The 17,649-nt window shown below is 37.5% G+C and overlaps 1 protein-coding gene across 1 annotated transcript in view; it reads left to right on the top strand.

Moving 5' to 3' along the window:
• The window catches only part of slc4a3 (solute carrier family 4 member 3), a gene marked incomplete at its 3' end in the record, with an annotated part of 86,087 nt that extends 69,375 nt beyond the window's left edge, over positions 1-16,712 (top strand). Inside the window, exons 11-24 of the mRNA XM_081367751.1 lie at positions 4,487-4,652; positions 6,706-6,808; positions 7,004-7,188; positions 8,321-8,543; positions 8,627-8,845; positions 9,963-10,111; positions 10,262-10,456; positions 12,973-13,176; positions 13,623-13,712; positions 13,926-14,092; positions 14,227-14,480; positions 15,726-15,895; positions 16,348-16,521; positions 16,635-16,712. Of these exons, the coding sequence (XP_081223877.1) occupies positions 4,487-4,652; positions 6,706-6,808; positions 7,004-7,188; positions 8,321-8,543; positions 8,627-8,845; positions 9,963-10,111; positions 10,262-10,456; positions 12,973-13,176; positions 13,623-13,712; positions 13,926-14,092; positions 14,227-14,480; positions 15,726-15,895; positions 16,348-16,521; positions 16,635-16,712 (2,377 nt within the window). The remainder of the gene's footprint in view (positions 1-4,486; positions 4,653-6,705; positions 6,809-7,003; positions 7,189-8,320; positions 8,544-8,626; positions 8,846-9,962; positions 10,112-10,261; positions 10,457-12,972; positions 13,177-13,622; positions 13,713-13,925; positions 14,093-14,226; positions 14,481-15,725; positions 15,896-16,347; positions 16,522-16,634) is intronic.
• Between the last annotated feature and the right edge of the window lie 937 nt (positions 16,713-17,649).

The raw sequence follows: 17,649 nt of genomic DNA, 5'->3' as shown, positions 1-17,649 counted from the left end.
GAGAAACTTTCTCGTAATAATGACTTAACATCTCGTAATAATGAGAAACTTTCACGTAATAATGACTTATTTTCTCGCACTTCTACGCATGCGCAAAGCAGCGGAGCAGAAGGGCGTGCCACACTAGCGACATCCGCTGGTCAAAGCCGTGTAAATGCATCACAGCAAACTTGGCACGCTCTGCAAAACAGTTGTTTTCATTAAAGTCAGTTTGATCTACTAAGTGCAATCTGTAGTATCATTAAATAACATCATCAGTAGGCCTATATCTTCCATACTTTTCCATGCGCACGATAAGGTGTGAAAGTGGAATGCAGAAGCAGGACGGTTACCATAGTAACGAAGGACGCCTGCTTGTGCACACCGATGAAAATTGTTACATGAATTTACAAAACTATCAGATTAAAGTTGGAATATTACATTTATTCGTCAAGTTTAAGTGTAACACATATGTGTGTTAATATAACACGTATTTTGCAGATGCTAGGATATTTGATGTGCAGGTTCATCTGGAAGATATCAATACAGAAATCACCTTTATGATGTTTATGACTTTGGGGACATTTAAACATAAGTGGGCAGTGGAATGGGGGAAAACGCAAGGTCGAGACGTGTTTTTAAAAGCTGAACTTCTTTTCAATTTAGAACGCCGTGTCATGCGCAAGACGCTGCAGAAGAGCGAGCGCAACGTCCGTCTAGTGCGCGCATGCCTAGAAAAGCAATGAAAAAGCGCGTTCTGTATGAACGGACCCTTACACAGATTTCCAGATGAAGTGTTCTTAAACAGATTTGGAAAGGTGTGCTGTCTTATCATTCCTCCGTCTATTTGAAATCCATGGATCACCCTTGTGTTGCTGCTTGTTCATACACAAAAATACAAATGATTACAAATGAATAAAAGACTATCTAGTATGGAAGCCTGTCTCATATACTGATCATTTATCTTTAATGTTATTCACTGCAGAGCGTGCCAAGTTTGCTGTGATGCATTTACACGGCTTTGACCAGCGGATGTCGCTAGTGTGGCACGCCCTTCTGCTCCGCTGCTTTGCGCGTGCGTAGAAGTGCGAGAAAATAAGTCATTATTACGAGAAAGTTTCTCATTATTATGAGATGTTAAGTCATTATTACGAGAAAGTTTCTCATTATTACGAGATGTTAAGTCATTATTATGAGAAAGTTTCTCATTATTACGAGATGTTAAGTCATTATTACGAGAAAGTTTCTCATTATTACGAGAAAGTTTCTCATTATTACGAGATGTTAAGTCATTATTACGAGAAAGTTTCTCATTATTACGAGAAAGTTTCTCATTATTACGAGATGTTAAGTCATTATTACGAGAAAGTTTCTCATTATTACGAGATGTTAAGTCATTATTACGAGAAAGTTTCTCATTATTACGAGATGTTAAGTCATAATTACGAGAAAGTTTCTCATTATTACGAGAAAGTTTCTCATTATTACGAGATGTTAAGTCATTATTACGAGAAAGTTTCTCATTATTATGAGAAAGTTTCTCATTATTACGAGATGTTAAGTCATTATTATGAGAAAGTTTCTCATTATTACGAGATGTTAAGTCATTATTACGAGAAAGTTTCTCATTATTACGAGATGTTAAGTCATTATTATGAGAAAGTTTCTCATTATTATGACTTAAAGAATCTTTATTTTTTTACTCAATGTGGCGGAAACGGGCTTCCATACATATCTCTCAAATCTAATATGCTGTCTAAGTTTTCCGGCACTTGCCACGCCGCAATTGCATCAATAAAAAAAAAAAAAAAAAAAACAGTGTTATTTTAGTATAATTGAGAAATAATAAAAAAAAAATGCTTGTTATACGTCTTTCTTTCTTCAGTCAAAAAGAAATTAAGTTTTTTGAGGAAAACATTCCAGGATTTTCCTCAGACTTCAACGGTTATCAACAGGTTGAAGGTCCAAATTGCAGTTTCAGTGCAGCTTCAAAGGGCTCTACACGATTCCAGTCGAAGAATAAGGGTCATTTCCCAAAAAAAAAGATCACAAATGCTCACCTTGCAGAGCTCTGCAATGTGCCACACATTATGTAATCATGCTGGAAAGGTCAATCGCGACGTAGGTGTCGCCATACTGCAGTTCTTCTGCCTACGCCATGCGTGACCTTTCCAATGTGATTACGTAATGTGTGGTGCATCGCAGAACTACTGAAAGACGAGCATTTGTGGTTAAAAAGTATAAACATTTTTATATTTTTTAGAAAATGGCCGATCGTTTCTCTAGATCCCTTATTCTAAACATTGGATTCATCTGCGCTGTGCCGTGCCGAGGCACAATCCACGTAAAGTTGATAATTCCACGAATAACTGCAATTGCAGATTTCGAACAGAGATGGCGACGAAGAGGAAAAACTACGGACTGCAGCATTAAGCTAGTGCTGTTTAAATGCAGTATTTAGTATGGCTCAGACAGGCCTCCTTTCTTGAAGGATTGTGAAGTGCCATGTGTTTTCTTTGTTAAGCTCTGCTCAGCCACAGGACCACACTCTGAGGTCAGAAATGGTACTCTACCTGAGTGCTACTGCTAACAGAATTAATATTGCATGGCCAGAAATGTGGGTTGCATTAATGGTTTGAAGATGTACCTTTTTAAACCCCTTTGCATTAATATGACAAAAGATATTCATAAAGTGGCTCCAAAAAGTTTTGGGCACTCTTTAAACGTCTTCTTTCAAAAACATTAAAAAACCTTAACTCAAACTTTTGAACGTTAGTGTAAAATGCAAAGACATTTATATATTTTTTAGGTGTGGCTTGAATGACCAAATCATTTTTGGGGCGACTGCACATGTTTGATTAAAAAAATTATGTTTTTGTGATTAATCATTTATTCTTGTTCTTAGGCTAAAACTAAACATCACTTTAATTTGTTACCAATACATGTTAAGGATAACAAATGTTGGCATCTCCTTTAATTGGAATCTCATTTGGCAACTTGAAGTGAGTGCCACAAAAGTTCAATACCAGTTGTGCTTGCTTCTTCTTGTTATCTTATCAGTTAAGGGAAGTTGGAACTACTCAGAGATACGTATTTCACTCTGCTAGGCTATAAAACAAACACACACAAACACATGATGAAGTCAAAAACTAGATTAAACCTCCCTACAGCAATTCCCATCATCTCAGATGCAGCTTTCCATGAGAATACGTGTCAAATTAGTCACCAAAAAATGTCTTTGTAATGTGGAGAAAAATACATCAAGGTGCTCTATAAGTTAGGTCATTAGTTACTTAAGTTTTGGAAATGTTTTCAAACACAATTCAATGTCACACCTTGTGTTTGGGAACCTTTCGGTGACCAGTTTGGCTGGAGCGTAACAAGATCTCAAATTAAGTTTAATGAGTGTACCGATGTCAACCGCTGGACGCGGTCACGGTGACGTGTGTAACAAAGCCTGGCAGCCACTCTTTAGTCTAACTCTTTACTTTTTTCAGTACACGTAGCACCAAGAGCAAAACAAGATTAGTCTTTTTGTGAAAAATAATAAAGGCATTTATTAATTCATTGGACTACCTCTACAGTCAATTTTTTAGAGTTCGAATTCTGTTTAAATATTCCCTGATATCATCTAGCCGCATGTTGCTTTTCTGTTGTCTTTAGCATTTTTTACTGATTGCTTTGGCACATGTTTTTTCGAGCGAACAGGGAATGTGGTTTGGTTTTGCAGTTTGGATTCTGATATCCTGACATGTTGGGTTTTATGTTTGCTTTGCAAATATTGCAAGCGAAGATGGAAAATTGCCTTTTTGGACATTGATAAGCAAGGAAATTGCTGTACCCGTGGAGCTAAACAAACACAAGAGCAGGGATATTTGTCTCACGGAGGAGAACAAATGGACTCGAGTAGCTTGACAGATTAAAGAAGTCATAACATTTCCACTATTAAAGACATATTTCACCCAAAAAGAAAGTGAAAATACTGTTATTTATTCACCCTCTTGTCATATGACCCATATGACTTATACTTTCATGGATGCTGTTTTTTGTTTCATAAAGATAAATGAAAAAATAAAAAAATAAAAAATAAAAACACGAGGATGAATAAATAATGAGAATTTTCATTTTTGTGTGAGCTATCCCTTTAATGCCTGATGTTTATAGAATAGAGTTTACTTGAGACAAGTGTACTTGAGAAGAAAGAAATGTATTATTATATTATATTATATTATATTATATTGTATTATATTATATTATATTATATTATATTATATTATATTATATTATATTATATTATATTATATTATATTATATTATATTATATTATATTATATTATATTATATTATATTATATTATATTATGCTGTTCCACATTTATCTTGTTTTAAGGATGTTTACAGATAAAAAAAAACAATCAAGAAAATTATTTTATAACGTCAGGATGCTTTTAACATTCTCACATGAAAAATTGCTCTCTAGACTTCACAAATTACTTTCTCTTGTCCAGTCACCCCAATGATGAGAAAGAGGGCCTTTTCCACCGGAACCACTCTGTCAACAGCCTGGGCAGCTTCCGTCACAACCACAATCACGTTCACGACACCAGCTTACCTCTGGTGTCCCAGGACCACGAGGAGATGCATGACAGCAAAGCGGCAGAACATGACAAAGAGGTGTTTGTGGCATTGTTGCTTGCTTCCATTTGTGTGCATGTCGTGGTGAGCATCCAGGCTTCTAGAAAATTGCTACCAAATTTATTGGCCCAATAATTTAATAAAAAAGTGATGTGTTTACCTGGAGGACACCATCTTTGACCTCCATATGGTAGTGCTTGGTCTGTTCAGTATGCATTGCTCTGAAGGCCTACACCCAAGCGATGTAATGTACATATTTTGTTGGTTAGAACCAGATCTACTGAGAAAAAATTCCCTAAACTAGCCTACGGTGGTTTGCCGGTCTTAGTTGACCACAAATCTGACCAGGCTGGTTTGTTTTAATCGTTTTAGACGTGTTTGGATACTTGTCAGCTGGTTAGGCTGGGTCGACCAACAAAACTAAATCAATCTAAACATCAGCTTGAGAAACCGGCTAAACTAGCTTCAACCAACTCTGCAGAAAGAATGGGAACATCCATAATTTCCCAAACTCTACTCATTACGTCATTTCTTTATTTAATATTTTGACTTATTCAATTATGCTTTCAGCTACCAATAAAAGTGTAGCACTGCATTACTCTGTGTAAATACACTCCAGAGAATCACACAGATTTTTAACCAAAATCAGTGCAGAACACTGAAAAAAAAATGTTTCTTACTCAGTATTTTCGTCTTGTTTTCCAGTACAAATACTTAAACATTCTTGAATGAAAAGTCTCGTTTTATGACACTGGGGTGAAATCTTTTTATCTTTTTTACCCCATTATCATAAAACGAGAATTTTCATTGTCAGATATTTTATTGTTTTAGACAAAAACTTGAATAACTTGATAAATCTTGATACATTTGTCAGAAAACAATAAATAATATATGAAGTAATTCTGCTTCTTAAGTAAATGTATCTTAATGGAACAATATCTATGTTACCACCCACCTGTTTTAATGTGCATTTTCATCATTCGCATAGAAAAAAACGCTGGATGGAAATGCCAAAATGCTCATGCATTCTAAAAATGTGCATAAAAAACTTGTGAAACGATGAAAACACATTTACAGAATAAATTTCTCTATGCACATCAAAAAAGTCATGTGACTTTGCGATGGGACTGCATAACTGGACCAACCAGTGGACCGATCTCATTGCACAGCATCTGAAATGCTGTCATGGTCGTTCTGATATGCCTGAGCAATGTCTGTCATCAAAGTGGTTCGGTATATTTACCTGCCAGAACTGCCTTATACGACTGCGTTATCAAACAGCAGGCATCCACCTCTGAAAGCAAGATAACTTAAAGATAAATTAAAGTAATTTATTATACTGTATACAAAATTATAATATACAGAGGCTTCTCCTACTGCAGGAACTTCCATTTTTCTTAGTGATATTTAGCGACAGTTTATCATGAAGTGACAATGTTGTTCTCTTCGACTCACTGGATGTAAACTGTGCTTTATTTGCAAATGTTTTATGCGATGTTCCAATTTTGCACATAAGTTAAATTATCAAGTTTGGATGGAAACATAGCTATTGTTTAGTTATTTGTACTGGAAAACAAGACAAAATACTAAGCAAGAATATATGAAAATGCATCTGCACATTCGGTCTGGGTCTGGTTAGCAGCACTGCTAATGCTTGGATCATGTAAGTTGCTCTGCCACATGTGCAGGATTAAGCGTAATAGTGAGTTTACAGGTGCTTCAAGTTAAACTCTTGATACATTAGCTGTGAAACTATGAATGTTCCCCATGGCTAAAAATGTTGGCACATTCGAAACAGCCCATATAAAAAGTAAAGACGTATTGTGTTAAATTGATTTGAAGTGATTTACCATTTGCTTTTCCACTTTGTCACCTGGATCTGTAGGTTTAGATTTGTGCTCGGTGATGCAAAACAGGCACAATGGTTCATTAAAATTCACCCTGTCACCCGAACACATGAACGAAATGGAACAATAAACAATCAGAGTGAGAGCAGCTATGCATGCGCTATCTGCCAAAGCTTTTCTGCCACAGCTTGAGGCTGATGTGTGGCGTTCAAATGGCTCTAACTATTTTCTTCTGTCAACAAAAGAAAAACCTCCACCCTGTCTCAGCTGAGGGACATGCTGCCGCCAGATCTATGAAACTTTTGGCAAAGATTCCCAAGGATGCCGAGGCCACAGTGGTCTTAGTGGGTAAGCTAAGGAGCGTTTCGTTCCAGCGTTTGTTGTTTTCAGGTCCAGAGATGATGTTGAGTCATCGCACCAGAGTTTTCCAATAATGCCTCAGTCAGCTAAGCGAAGATTAATGCTTTCTGTTGTGTTTGATTTCTGTCTCTGGATCTCTGTTTGTGTGGTTTTTGATTTTAACCGCAATATATGTGTTTATAGGGTGTGTGGAGTTCCTAGAGAAGCCCGCGATGGCCTTTGTCCGGCTGAACGAGGCTGTCCTTCTGGAGTCCGTTCTGGAAGTCCCCGTCCCGGTTCGGTTCATCTTTGTGCTGCTGGGCCCAACGCAGACCAACATGGACTATCATGAGATTGGGCGCTCCTTCTCTACCCTAATGTCTGATAAGGTTCATCTTCCCAATCATACAATATGAATTATGGTTTGATAAGAAATATCAGAATTTTTAGTTGTTTTACCTTATTTTAATGCTTGCTTTGTCTTATTTTAAATATTTTAAATCCTACTAGACCACGGCCCCCTGGTTGAGAAGGACTGCATAGTGCCATAAAAATTGCATTTTTGTTTTTTTATGATTCTTGGGTCAGTTCAGTTCAGATACATTTCTGGCTCAATTTTTGCCTAGGGAAACTAGGATATCAATGCCTTCATGTCTTAAAAGGGCTTAAACAGTTTCATGGCATACAAATTAATGGCCTAAAATGGCATACAAATACCTTGGCCTAAAATTACGCTTCTGGTTTACTCATACTCCTTAAGTAAGTCAAAATATACCCCATTTGTCAAGTTTCACCTTATTGCTTGGCCACCATTTTAAATTTAATGTTTTTTGGTACTTCTGCTGCAAATTTTGTCCAATCTTCTCCAAAATTGGGTAAGATAATATTTGGATCAAACCACACAAAATCACTGAATGAATTATTTCCCATTCTCCAATAAATCTCTAACCAATTTTATGGCAAAGCCTTCAAACAGAAGATGTGCTTATATTTCACCATCACTTTGGCAAACTGAAACAAAACTTTATGGGTATCATTGGCATCATGTCCTAAGAGTGCTTAATTAGATTTATGGCATAGAAATCAAATCATAACTTCAGAATGCCTTGACCCAAAATTCTGATTCTGGTTAACTCATATTCCTCCATTCTGTTATATGACACCCCATTTGTCAAGTTTTAAATTATGACCCGTCTGCCATATTGAGTTTTATTGAAAACTGTTGTTTGCTGTATATTTTTGAGAAGATTGGACAAAATTGGTTCAGATGATTTTTGGTTCACAAGCCTTACCAAAATAACCAGAGATGTTTGATTTTCAACCCTTTCTACAGTAAATCGCAAACAAATGCAACAACAACGCCACTACTTTTTTTTTTACATAAAACTTTGCATGACTGTGTCATTGAGACCATGGCCTGATAAGAAGTTTCAGGACTGCAACCGACTTGTCAAAAGTTGCTAAACGATACTCGTAACTTTTAAACCACTCAGTTTCACTGTTTTTCATGACCTTCCACAGAACTTCCACGAGGTAGCATACTTTGCTGATGACCGCCAGGACCTGCTTAATGGAATCAATGAGTTCTTAGACTGCAGTATTGTAATTCCACCATCGGACGTCGAGGGAAAAGACCTGCTGAAGACTGTGGCCTCCTTCCAGAAACAGATGCTACGCAAACGCAAAGAGAGGGAGTACAAAAAATGCGGCAGTACTGTTTCAGGAGCTGAGCTGGAGACCAAAGGTGAAATACTTATTGCATTTGAGATTCACATTTGCCAGTTTGTCTGTTCTGTTAATGTTAATGTTGACGTCTTTGTGTTATAGACGCGAGTACGGATGAACAGGAGGAGGAAGATCAGTTTGATGTTGACCCTCTCAAGCGCTCTGGTATTCCCTTTGGAGGTGTGATCCATGATATTCGCCGCCGTTATCCACGCTACCTAAGCGACCTGAAGGACGCCATGGACACACAATGTTTTGCTGCTGTCATTTTCATTTATTTTGCTGCTCTTTCACCCACTATCACCTTTGGAGGTTTATTAGGCAAGTGAGACAGTGACGCTCTCGTCCCTGAACTCACCTTCTATCTTTGATTTTGGAGTCTGTATAATATAGAAGCCCATTCCACCACATAAGAAAAAAAAAACACACTTTGATAAATCATAATGATGACATGAAAAAGTCATGAATATGAGATATGAGTGTCATAATTTTGACTTTTATATATGAAAAATCCCTTTTTGGGCCCTATCTTACACCCGGCGCAATGCAGAGCCAAGCGCTTGCTTGTGTTTTTTGCTAGTTTCAGCCTGACGCAGTTATCATTTTCACGTCCTGCGCCACATTGTTTAAATAGCAAATGCATTTGCGCCCATTTGTGCTTGCGCACTTTTACCTTGCGCACAAGCAGTTCCGTTTGCGCTCTGGAGAAACGTTCGGTCTTTCCACTATCAAATTCCGTCATGTAAATAGCGAATCTGCCATGGCGCGAGCGCAACTAAAGGGAATGGGAGATGAGACTCTGATTGGTTTAATGCACATAAATCCCAAAACACACCCATTACTCATTAAGAGAATAGGGACAACCCTTTTAGACCATGCGCCTGGCGCGCCGACCATTTTTCCCGTCGTTAAACTAGCAAAAGTGGATTCGGACACTCCCTAAGTGAACTTGCGCCCTGCGCTTTAGACCATGCGCTTAGATCATAAAAATAGGGCCCTTTATCTCATAACTGACTTTTTGTCATAATTTAAACTTTGTTTTATAAATATTCTGACATTTTGTCATAATGATGAGAAAAATATCATTATGAGCTTGTAAGTGAGCAATTACTTTTTTTCTCATAATTCTGACTTCATCTCAGTTATGATTAGCATCTCATAATTTTGACCTTTTTATATTATAATTTCATCATAATTTACTTTTTATGTTATAATGACTCTCTTCATTTTGATTTGTCAATTTCCATTTTTTATCTCATAACTATGACTTTTTATGTCATAATTTCAATTTTTAATCTCAGAATTATGACGTAATAAGTAAAGAAAATCAGCTATTTATGTCATAATTACGATTTATCAGAGCATGATTTCTTTTTCTAGTGTGGTGGTAATGAGTTTCCATAGTATGATTTGATACTTTATATTCTCATTTATTTAGGTGAGAAGACACAAGGCATGATGGGAGTCTCTGAGCTCATCATCTCCACGGCGACAGTGGGTGTGCTGTTCTCACTGCTAGCTGGACAGCCCTTGCTCATAATTGGTTTCTCTGGACCACTTTTGGTCTTTGAGGAGGCTTTTTATAAGGTACTTTTTTGTCTTTATGGTTCAAACATTATAAGAAAAAGGAGGATGTTTCATTTCATTAACATTGGTCTGCCTTTCTATCTTCCTGTTTCTCTCTTTTTCTTCTGCTATCTTTCCTATCGCTCCTTCTTTGTTCTTCCTCATTATCAGTTCTGCCAGGCGCAGGGCTTCGAATATCTCACAGGCCGAGTGTGGATCGGGTTCTGGCTCATCTTCATTGTCCTGGTGATTGTGGCAGCTGAGGGGAGCTTCCTCGTGCGCTACATCTCCCCTTTCACCCAAGAGATCTTTGCGTTTCTCATCTCTCTCATTTTCATCTTTGAAACCTTCTCTAAGCTAATTAAGGTACAGATTTAATGCCACCAATACCAACATGTGCAAAGCCATCGTAGGTGTGCTTCAGATGTTTAGACGGTGTCTTCTTTTTGCCAAACTCAAGGGCATCTTTGCATGTGCTTAGAACAGTGGTTTTCAAACCCTGGGTCGCGACCCTCGGGTGGGTCGCGAGACTTAAAAATTTGTCGCCAGGATGATTTAAGGAAAATATAATTAAATTAAAAAACAAAATTTGTTTTCATAAAATCATAGTCTATAGGCCTATATAAAAGAAACACGCGCAATATGGCTATTTAAACAATTAATAGATTAATACAACGAAAGAAAAAACTGGCAGCATGCTGCTGAGTTTGGTTCATTTCTGTGAGGCGCGGCGCCTCACAAACCAGTTGACGGAAAGGAAACCGAGACGGCAGTTTGTTTGTTTTCTTTATTTTACAAAAGCACAATGTTGTGTTTTATTGCGAGTGTACACAAGTATAAATAAATACTTTGCAGTTTCGAATGATGTCCTGAACAAAATAACGGAGTATATTTATTTATATGATTCCATCATGCCGGTGGCGCCTCACATGCACACAACATATTCCAGCATTGCAATCTTGACATCGCAGCCGGCTCATTATCAAAATAAAATAGTCAACCTCACATAAAAATTACACTGCTCTGTTTAAATAGTCAATAGCCTACAATTCGTGCCATTCAGCACCGCTCCACTGTGATGTTTCCAAGCACATTTTTGCGCATGTGAAGAGGGTGATTTTCTGAAGAGGGATCGATATTGGAACGTGAGTGAAGTACAAAGAAGCCCACGAGCGTAATTTCCTATGGGGACAGGGGGGACATGTCCTCCCCACTTTTCAAAATTCAAAATTTGTTTATAGCTAGTGTGCACGCGATGTTCCCAGACGCGCGCGCATCGACATAGGCTCGGTCCTGCTCCTCCGTGGTATCGCGTTTGCGGCACAGGCGATGAAACGCCAGAAACAACAACAGGTGACTAAGCTATCGTTATATGATCCCGCTCTTATTCATGCAATGCTTTTTCATGCGCGACAAGACAAAAGAGAACGCGCTGTCAGTGAATGTCCTCCTGACACACACACACACACACACGACCCACAGATAGATGCGCGCCAGTATCAAGTTCTCTTTCGCGCTAGAACGAACAACACGTATGCCATGTCCGTTTTGTCGAGTATCCTCACAAGAACAGTCTTAAATGAGTTAAATAAAATCTTAAATGAAAGTAAAGAGTAGTGAGAGAATGGGATGCGTGAGATCGTCAGCTGTGGCTGGTCCTAAAGTGGCAGCAGCTAATTCTCTGAGAAAATTACTAACTGCTCTTGACTAAAGAATGCTTGTAGCTTTAATAAGGATTTATCTATATTTAGTTTATAATTTATGCAGTGCAGAATGTTTTGATAACCTTATTCAATTTCTGTATTTCATACCTGTTAGACAGGAAAGGCACAGGTAAATCTGACATTTATAATGGGTTTATGTAAGGTTTGTTTTAAGTTCACTTAAATTAAAAGTTTTTATATTTTTTGAAGCCTATAAATATTTAAAATTTTGGGGGATAATCATTTTAATTTTTTCTTAGAAGCCTATAATAAATAATAGTTTAGCATCCAAATAAATCGCGAATATGGAAAAAAAACATTATTCGAATGAGAGAGTTACGTGAGCCCAACGCCGCTTACTTTCACTTTCGCTTTAAATTATTTCGCTTTGGCTTGTTTATATATATTTTTTTCATTCTTGTTCTGTTCTGAATATCATTAAATTTAAAGGATTTGTTGTGGAATATTTTTAGTGAATTTTTTAAGCATACAGCAAACGATAGTAGGCTATTAATTGGTTAAAATTCTTACAATGGTTAATGGTTAATCGGTTAATTAGCATCCCTGTAGCTTTAGCTAGATCAAAAGAGTGCAGAATCAACTTTGCGTTACGATCGCGTCACGGATAAGCCACTGCACGTGCATCATCAAAAGCGGTTGTTAACAAAAGGCTTAAGAATAGGCCTATATAGGCCTATGGGTCGCGTCAATTAAAAAAAAAAAAAAGGGTCGCTCTTGAAAAAGTTTGAAAACCACTGGCTTAGAAGGCAATCCCATAATACTCTGCAACAAAACTTCTTCCAAGGTGAATAAGTGAAATGTTGATCATGAATACAAACTCAGATAGTGTCAATAAAAATAGTTAGTGTTGTGCCTTATAGCTTAGCAACATGTTAATGGCAAAACATAATTTTTAATCACAAATCAAGTCTCCCATGCTGCTCTTATAGGGTTCACATTTTGTATGATGCACAGAATTTAGCGCCGGGACTGAAATTAACATAGGATGCTACCTATGTAAGGTGGTAGACAGCAAGAAACAAAGTTATTGAATGCTATTGGTAGTTTGCTGTTACTGTAAGGTGTGAAGAAACCTGTTTATGTATTTACATTTATTCATTTATCAGATGCTAGAATCCAAATGAGGGTTAAATAAATAAATGTGTTATTTTCCCTCAGGTGTTTCAAGAGCACCCTCTGATGAAGAGCTACCCTACAGCTCCTGTAATATCTGTCTTCAAAACCATAGACAAAGGTGTGATTGGGGAACCCATCCTCAACCAGCCAAACACAGCCCTGCTATCCTTAGTACTCATGATAGGAACCTTTTTTGTGGCCTTCTTTCTGCGAAAATTTCGTAACAGTAGATTCCTTGGTGGAAAGGTAAATATAAAGCAAAATATAATTGGTAAAAGGAATATACAGTAATTATCTGAAGCAAATCAATCAAGAGAAGCAAGCTAATTTTTATCTATCTATCTATCTATCTATCTATCTATCTATCTATCTATCTATCTATCTATCTATCTATCTATCTATCTATCTATCTATCTATCTATCTATCTATCTATCTATCTATCTATCTATCTATCTATCTATCTATCTATCTATCTATCTATCTATCTATCTACAACTTTGCTTTTCAAATAAATGAATTTCATTTTAATGAGGTTTTTTCTGGAAAGCAACAAAAATGCTGATTGCAAACATTATTTTTTCCAGTTATGATTCCTTGTGAGCAAACATTTTGCGCTGACTAAAAAGTTTGCCATCTTCTGTTTGTTTGTGTGTGTGTGTGTGTGTTTGTGTATCATCTGTCATCATCAAAGGCCAGACGAATCATTGGTGATTTCGGGATTCCTATCTCCATACTGATCTCCGTGCTGGTGGACTGCACCATCCCTGATACATACACACAGGTAACCACACTCTTAAACTCTCACGTGCACTATATATTACTTGCAAAGAAACTCTTCTCCCATGCAACCTACTCTTCTTATTAAGTACTGGCCTGTAATTGGAGCCAGGTTTCTTCCGAGTCTGTATTACAGTGTGGTTGGTTTGGCAGAGCACTGTAACCAATGAAGCCTGGGATCTCTGGGATACGAGCGCTTGTGTTTTTGTGGTTGCAGAAGCTGAACGTCCCCTCTGGTTTCTCGGTCACATCTCCGGACAAACGGAGCTGGTTTATCAGTCCATTTGGAGATAAACAGCCTTTTCCAGTTTGGATGATGGGGGCCTCAGTGATCCCGGCCCTGCTTGTTTTTATCCTCATATTCATGGAGACTCAAATCACCACGTGAGTAAGCTAACATTTCATGTACAGTCCTTTGCAACACATCTTGAGATGTTAAATTTAACCTCAGATGGAAATGCAATCATATTTGTGGCTCATTGTATTCATTCCAACAATTTGGAACATCCTGTCTGCAGCTTGATAGTGAGCAAGAAGGAGAGGCGTTTGATCAAGGGTTCTGGCTTTCATCTGGACCTGCTTCTGATAGTGACTTTGGGAGCTATCTGCCCACTCTTTGGCCTGCCCTGGCTGACTGCCGCCACTGTGCGCTCGGTGACTCACGTGAATGCTCTGACAGTCATGAGCAAAGCCACTGCCCCTGGAGAGAAGCCCATGATCCAAGAAGTTAAAGAGCAGAGGGTGACAGGGATGTGTGTGGCTATCCTAGTGGGTAAGAAACACTAAAAATAAAATACATTACAGATATTGATAGATTACTGACTCTAAATTCTATGGAGCCCCTAAAGGGACCTTTGCAAAAATAAAAAAGTACAGACTTTCATGTGCTCACGAGAAACGTATCTCATGCTCACGAGAAAGTCTGTATATATTTTTTTTTGCAAAGGTCCCCTTAGGGGCTCCGTAAAATTCTGATTGGATGAGCATCTCATTATCACACATGTGACCACACATTCTATATAAACTGCTGTTCAAAAGTTTGTGTTTTTGAAAATAAGGCTGCAGTTATTTGATCAAAAATACAGCAATATCAGTAATGCTGTGAAATATCATTAAAATTTGAATGTGTTTCTTGTTTAAAACATTACAAAATAATAATTTATTCTTGTGATGCAAAGCTGAATTTTCAGCATCATTACACCAGTCTGCAGTATCACATGATCCTTCAGAAATCATCATTATTATCAATGTTGAAAATAGTTGTTCTGCTTTATATTTTTGTGGAAACCATTATATATTTTTTTCAGTATTCGTTGATGAATAGAAAGTTCAAAAGAACAGCATTTATTTGAAATAGAAATCTTTTATAACATTATGTAACATTATGCCTTACTGTAACTTTTGATCAATTCAATGCATCCTTGCTAAATAAAAACATTAATTTCTGAGCCCAAACCTTTGAACAGTAGTGTTGGTGCATTCATGTTTAGCCATGACTATAGCCATGTTATTGATGACAGTGAAATATTTCATCAGTACATTAATTCCCCTACATTTTAGGTTGAAGAAGTGATAAATGCAATAAAATAACACCAAATGGTAAGTTTAAGTAATTAACTACCTGCTCGAGGCTAGTGCTGTATATTGTGAATTACTCCGCTTCGCGTCGTGCCTAACAACGCCCTTCAGTCGTGACTTACTCACGACACAGCACGGCCTCTCGTTCCTTATTGCCTACTTACTGTATATGGCATCCAAACAGCCAAAAGGAAGAAGTCAGAGCTTGCAGTTGCAATTATAAGTTTTTACTACTTCAAAACGAATGAAAATGAACACCAGAAATTTGCCAAGATGCTGTGTTGATTGGCAACCATGAACATCCTGAATCCTTTAGAATAATGAACTGTTTCTCAGTAGAAGAATAGTTTAATCTGATTATCAATATATTAAACTGAAATATGTATTGAACTCTGGTGTCCTTTATCATATTGTTATCAATCCTATCTCTTCTGTGCAGGGTTGTCGATAGTGATGACAGATGTGCTGCGTCATATTCCTCTGGCTGTGCTGTTTGGGATATTTCTGTACATGGGCATCACTTCTCTTACTGGTATCCAGCTTTATGAGCGAATCACCCTCATGGTCACGCCTGCTAAACATCACCCTGACCACATCTATGTCACCAAGGTAATCAGTTCTTCCCAAGAGTTTGAGCTGGTGGTGACGTTATTTACAAATGCAATGATGATCATCTGTGTTTGTGTTTGATTTTGGTATATGCTACAAGTTTGTACTAAATTGACATCTGGATTCTGTTTGAAAGTTTTTTAAGCACCCACAAGGTGGTGCACAAATCCCCATTGCATTTTGCACTTTTTCACAGAAACCAAAAGTCTGAGACCACATTGGAAATCTAAGCGTGAAAATCAATTTGTTTTATTTAAAACAAATAACTAAGAAATATTTCATATTCTGTTCTATTTCTGTTGCCTATGAAATAAGCAAATTTGTGTCTGACAATATCATTTATGCAAAAATATGATCTATTATATTATAATAGAAAAATGTAAAATAGAAGCATTTTCACTAGAGTTTTAAGACCTTGTTGTAATTCTAGGCGTAACTTGTTTGACATTCAGGTGAAGACTTGGCGTATGAACATGTTCACCATCATTCAGTTGTTGTGTATCGTCCTGCTGTGGGTGGTGAAGTCGACCATAGCCTCTCTGGCCTTCCCCTTTATCCTAATCATGACTGTACCTCTGCGTAGACTCATCCTGACCAGGATCTTTGAGGAGAGAGAGCTTGCAGCGGTGAGTCCGCCAATTCGTGTTGTATTCATGTTTGTCCATGCTCTCCTTTACACCTGATGATCCGATCAAAACCTGGTTTTGATTTCATTTTAACACATTTTTTGTTCTTGCAGTTGGATGCTGATGAGGATTCGCCCAATTTTGATGAAGATGGACGCGATGAGTACAACGAGATCCACATGCTTGTCTAGATGCAGGTCACATGACTCACCTCGTCACTGACCGATCGATCGCAGGTCTATGCATAATGGGAAAGGTGTACGGAATCTGAAGAACTCTGATGTACTGCCGTCTTTCAGAATTATTTCATGTGTACTTTGAAATCATATTTTGGATACTTACTATTATTTATCTTTTTTCTCTTTGTTTTTTTTTTCCTCCCAAAAACGTGGCCTACATGTTTGACTGCTGCTGCCCAGTGACCTTTGAATATAATATAATATAATATATAGATATGGCCCGTGCACCTTAGACCTCCAAAAGTGCAATGATGGTGAGACAAATCCAATAAGTTGCGCCTGTAGATCTTTGTTGCCTTGTACTGTACTGTAGGCATTGACCACAGGGTCTGAATATTACAGTAGCATGACCTCTCAGTGCCCTTTAGAGTGGTCAATCCCTTTGCTGTGCAGTCCCGTTGCTTGAAAACAGTAGTGCAGTCCCTTTAGACGTACTTTATGCAGTAGTGAGATTACTTTGATTGATGTATGCAGTAGTTACAATACGTGTAAAGGTGCTATATGGAATAGCATGCAGAAAATGTCCCTGCTTCCTGACAGATATCACTCTCAGCCTGTCAGTCATTTCGAATTAAGTCGCTTTTTGGAGTTAGCGAAATGAACCTTCGAACATGATTTCCCTTCCAAACAGATTCACTGCTAAAAGTTTATTTTATTTACAAGAGATTAATTATCTCTCAGAACATGATTTGTCCTCCAAACAGATTCACTGCTAAAAGTGTATTTTATTTTATATTGTATTATTTATTTATGCTATTTTTATTTATTTATCTGTCTTGGAGTTTCCCAGAGTGACTGATAAGTTTATTTTTCTTTGAGCAACTCAGCTTTATTTTGCTATATATAAATCTAGCATTTAGAATTTATAGGCTTTATTGCCCAAATCTGT

The sequence above is a fragment of the Scardinius erythrophthalmus genome (assembly GCF_964197995.2).
Source record: "Scardinius erythrophthalmus genome assembly, chromosome: 6".
NCBI lineage: Eukaryota > Metazoa > Chordata > Actinopteri > Cypriniformes > Leuciscidae > Scardinius > Scardinius erythrophthalmus.
This window is presented reverse-complemented; position numbering and strand designations above follow the sequence as displayed.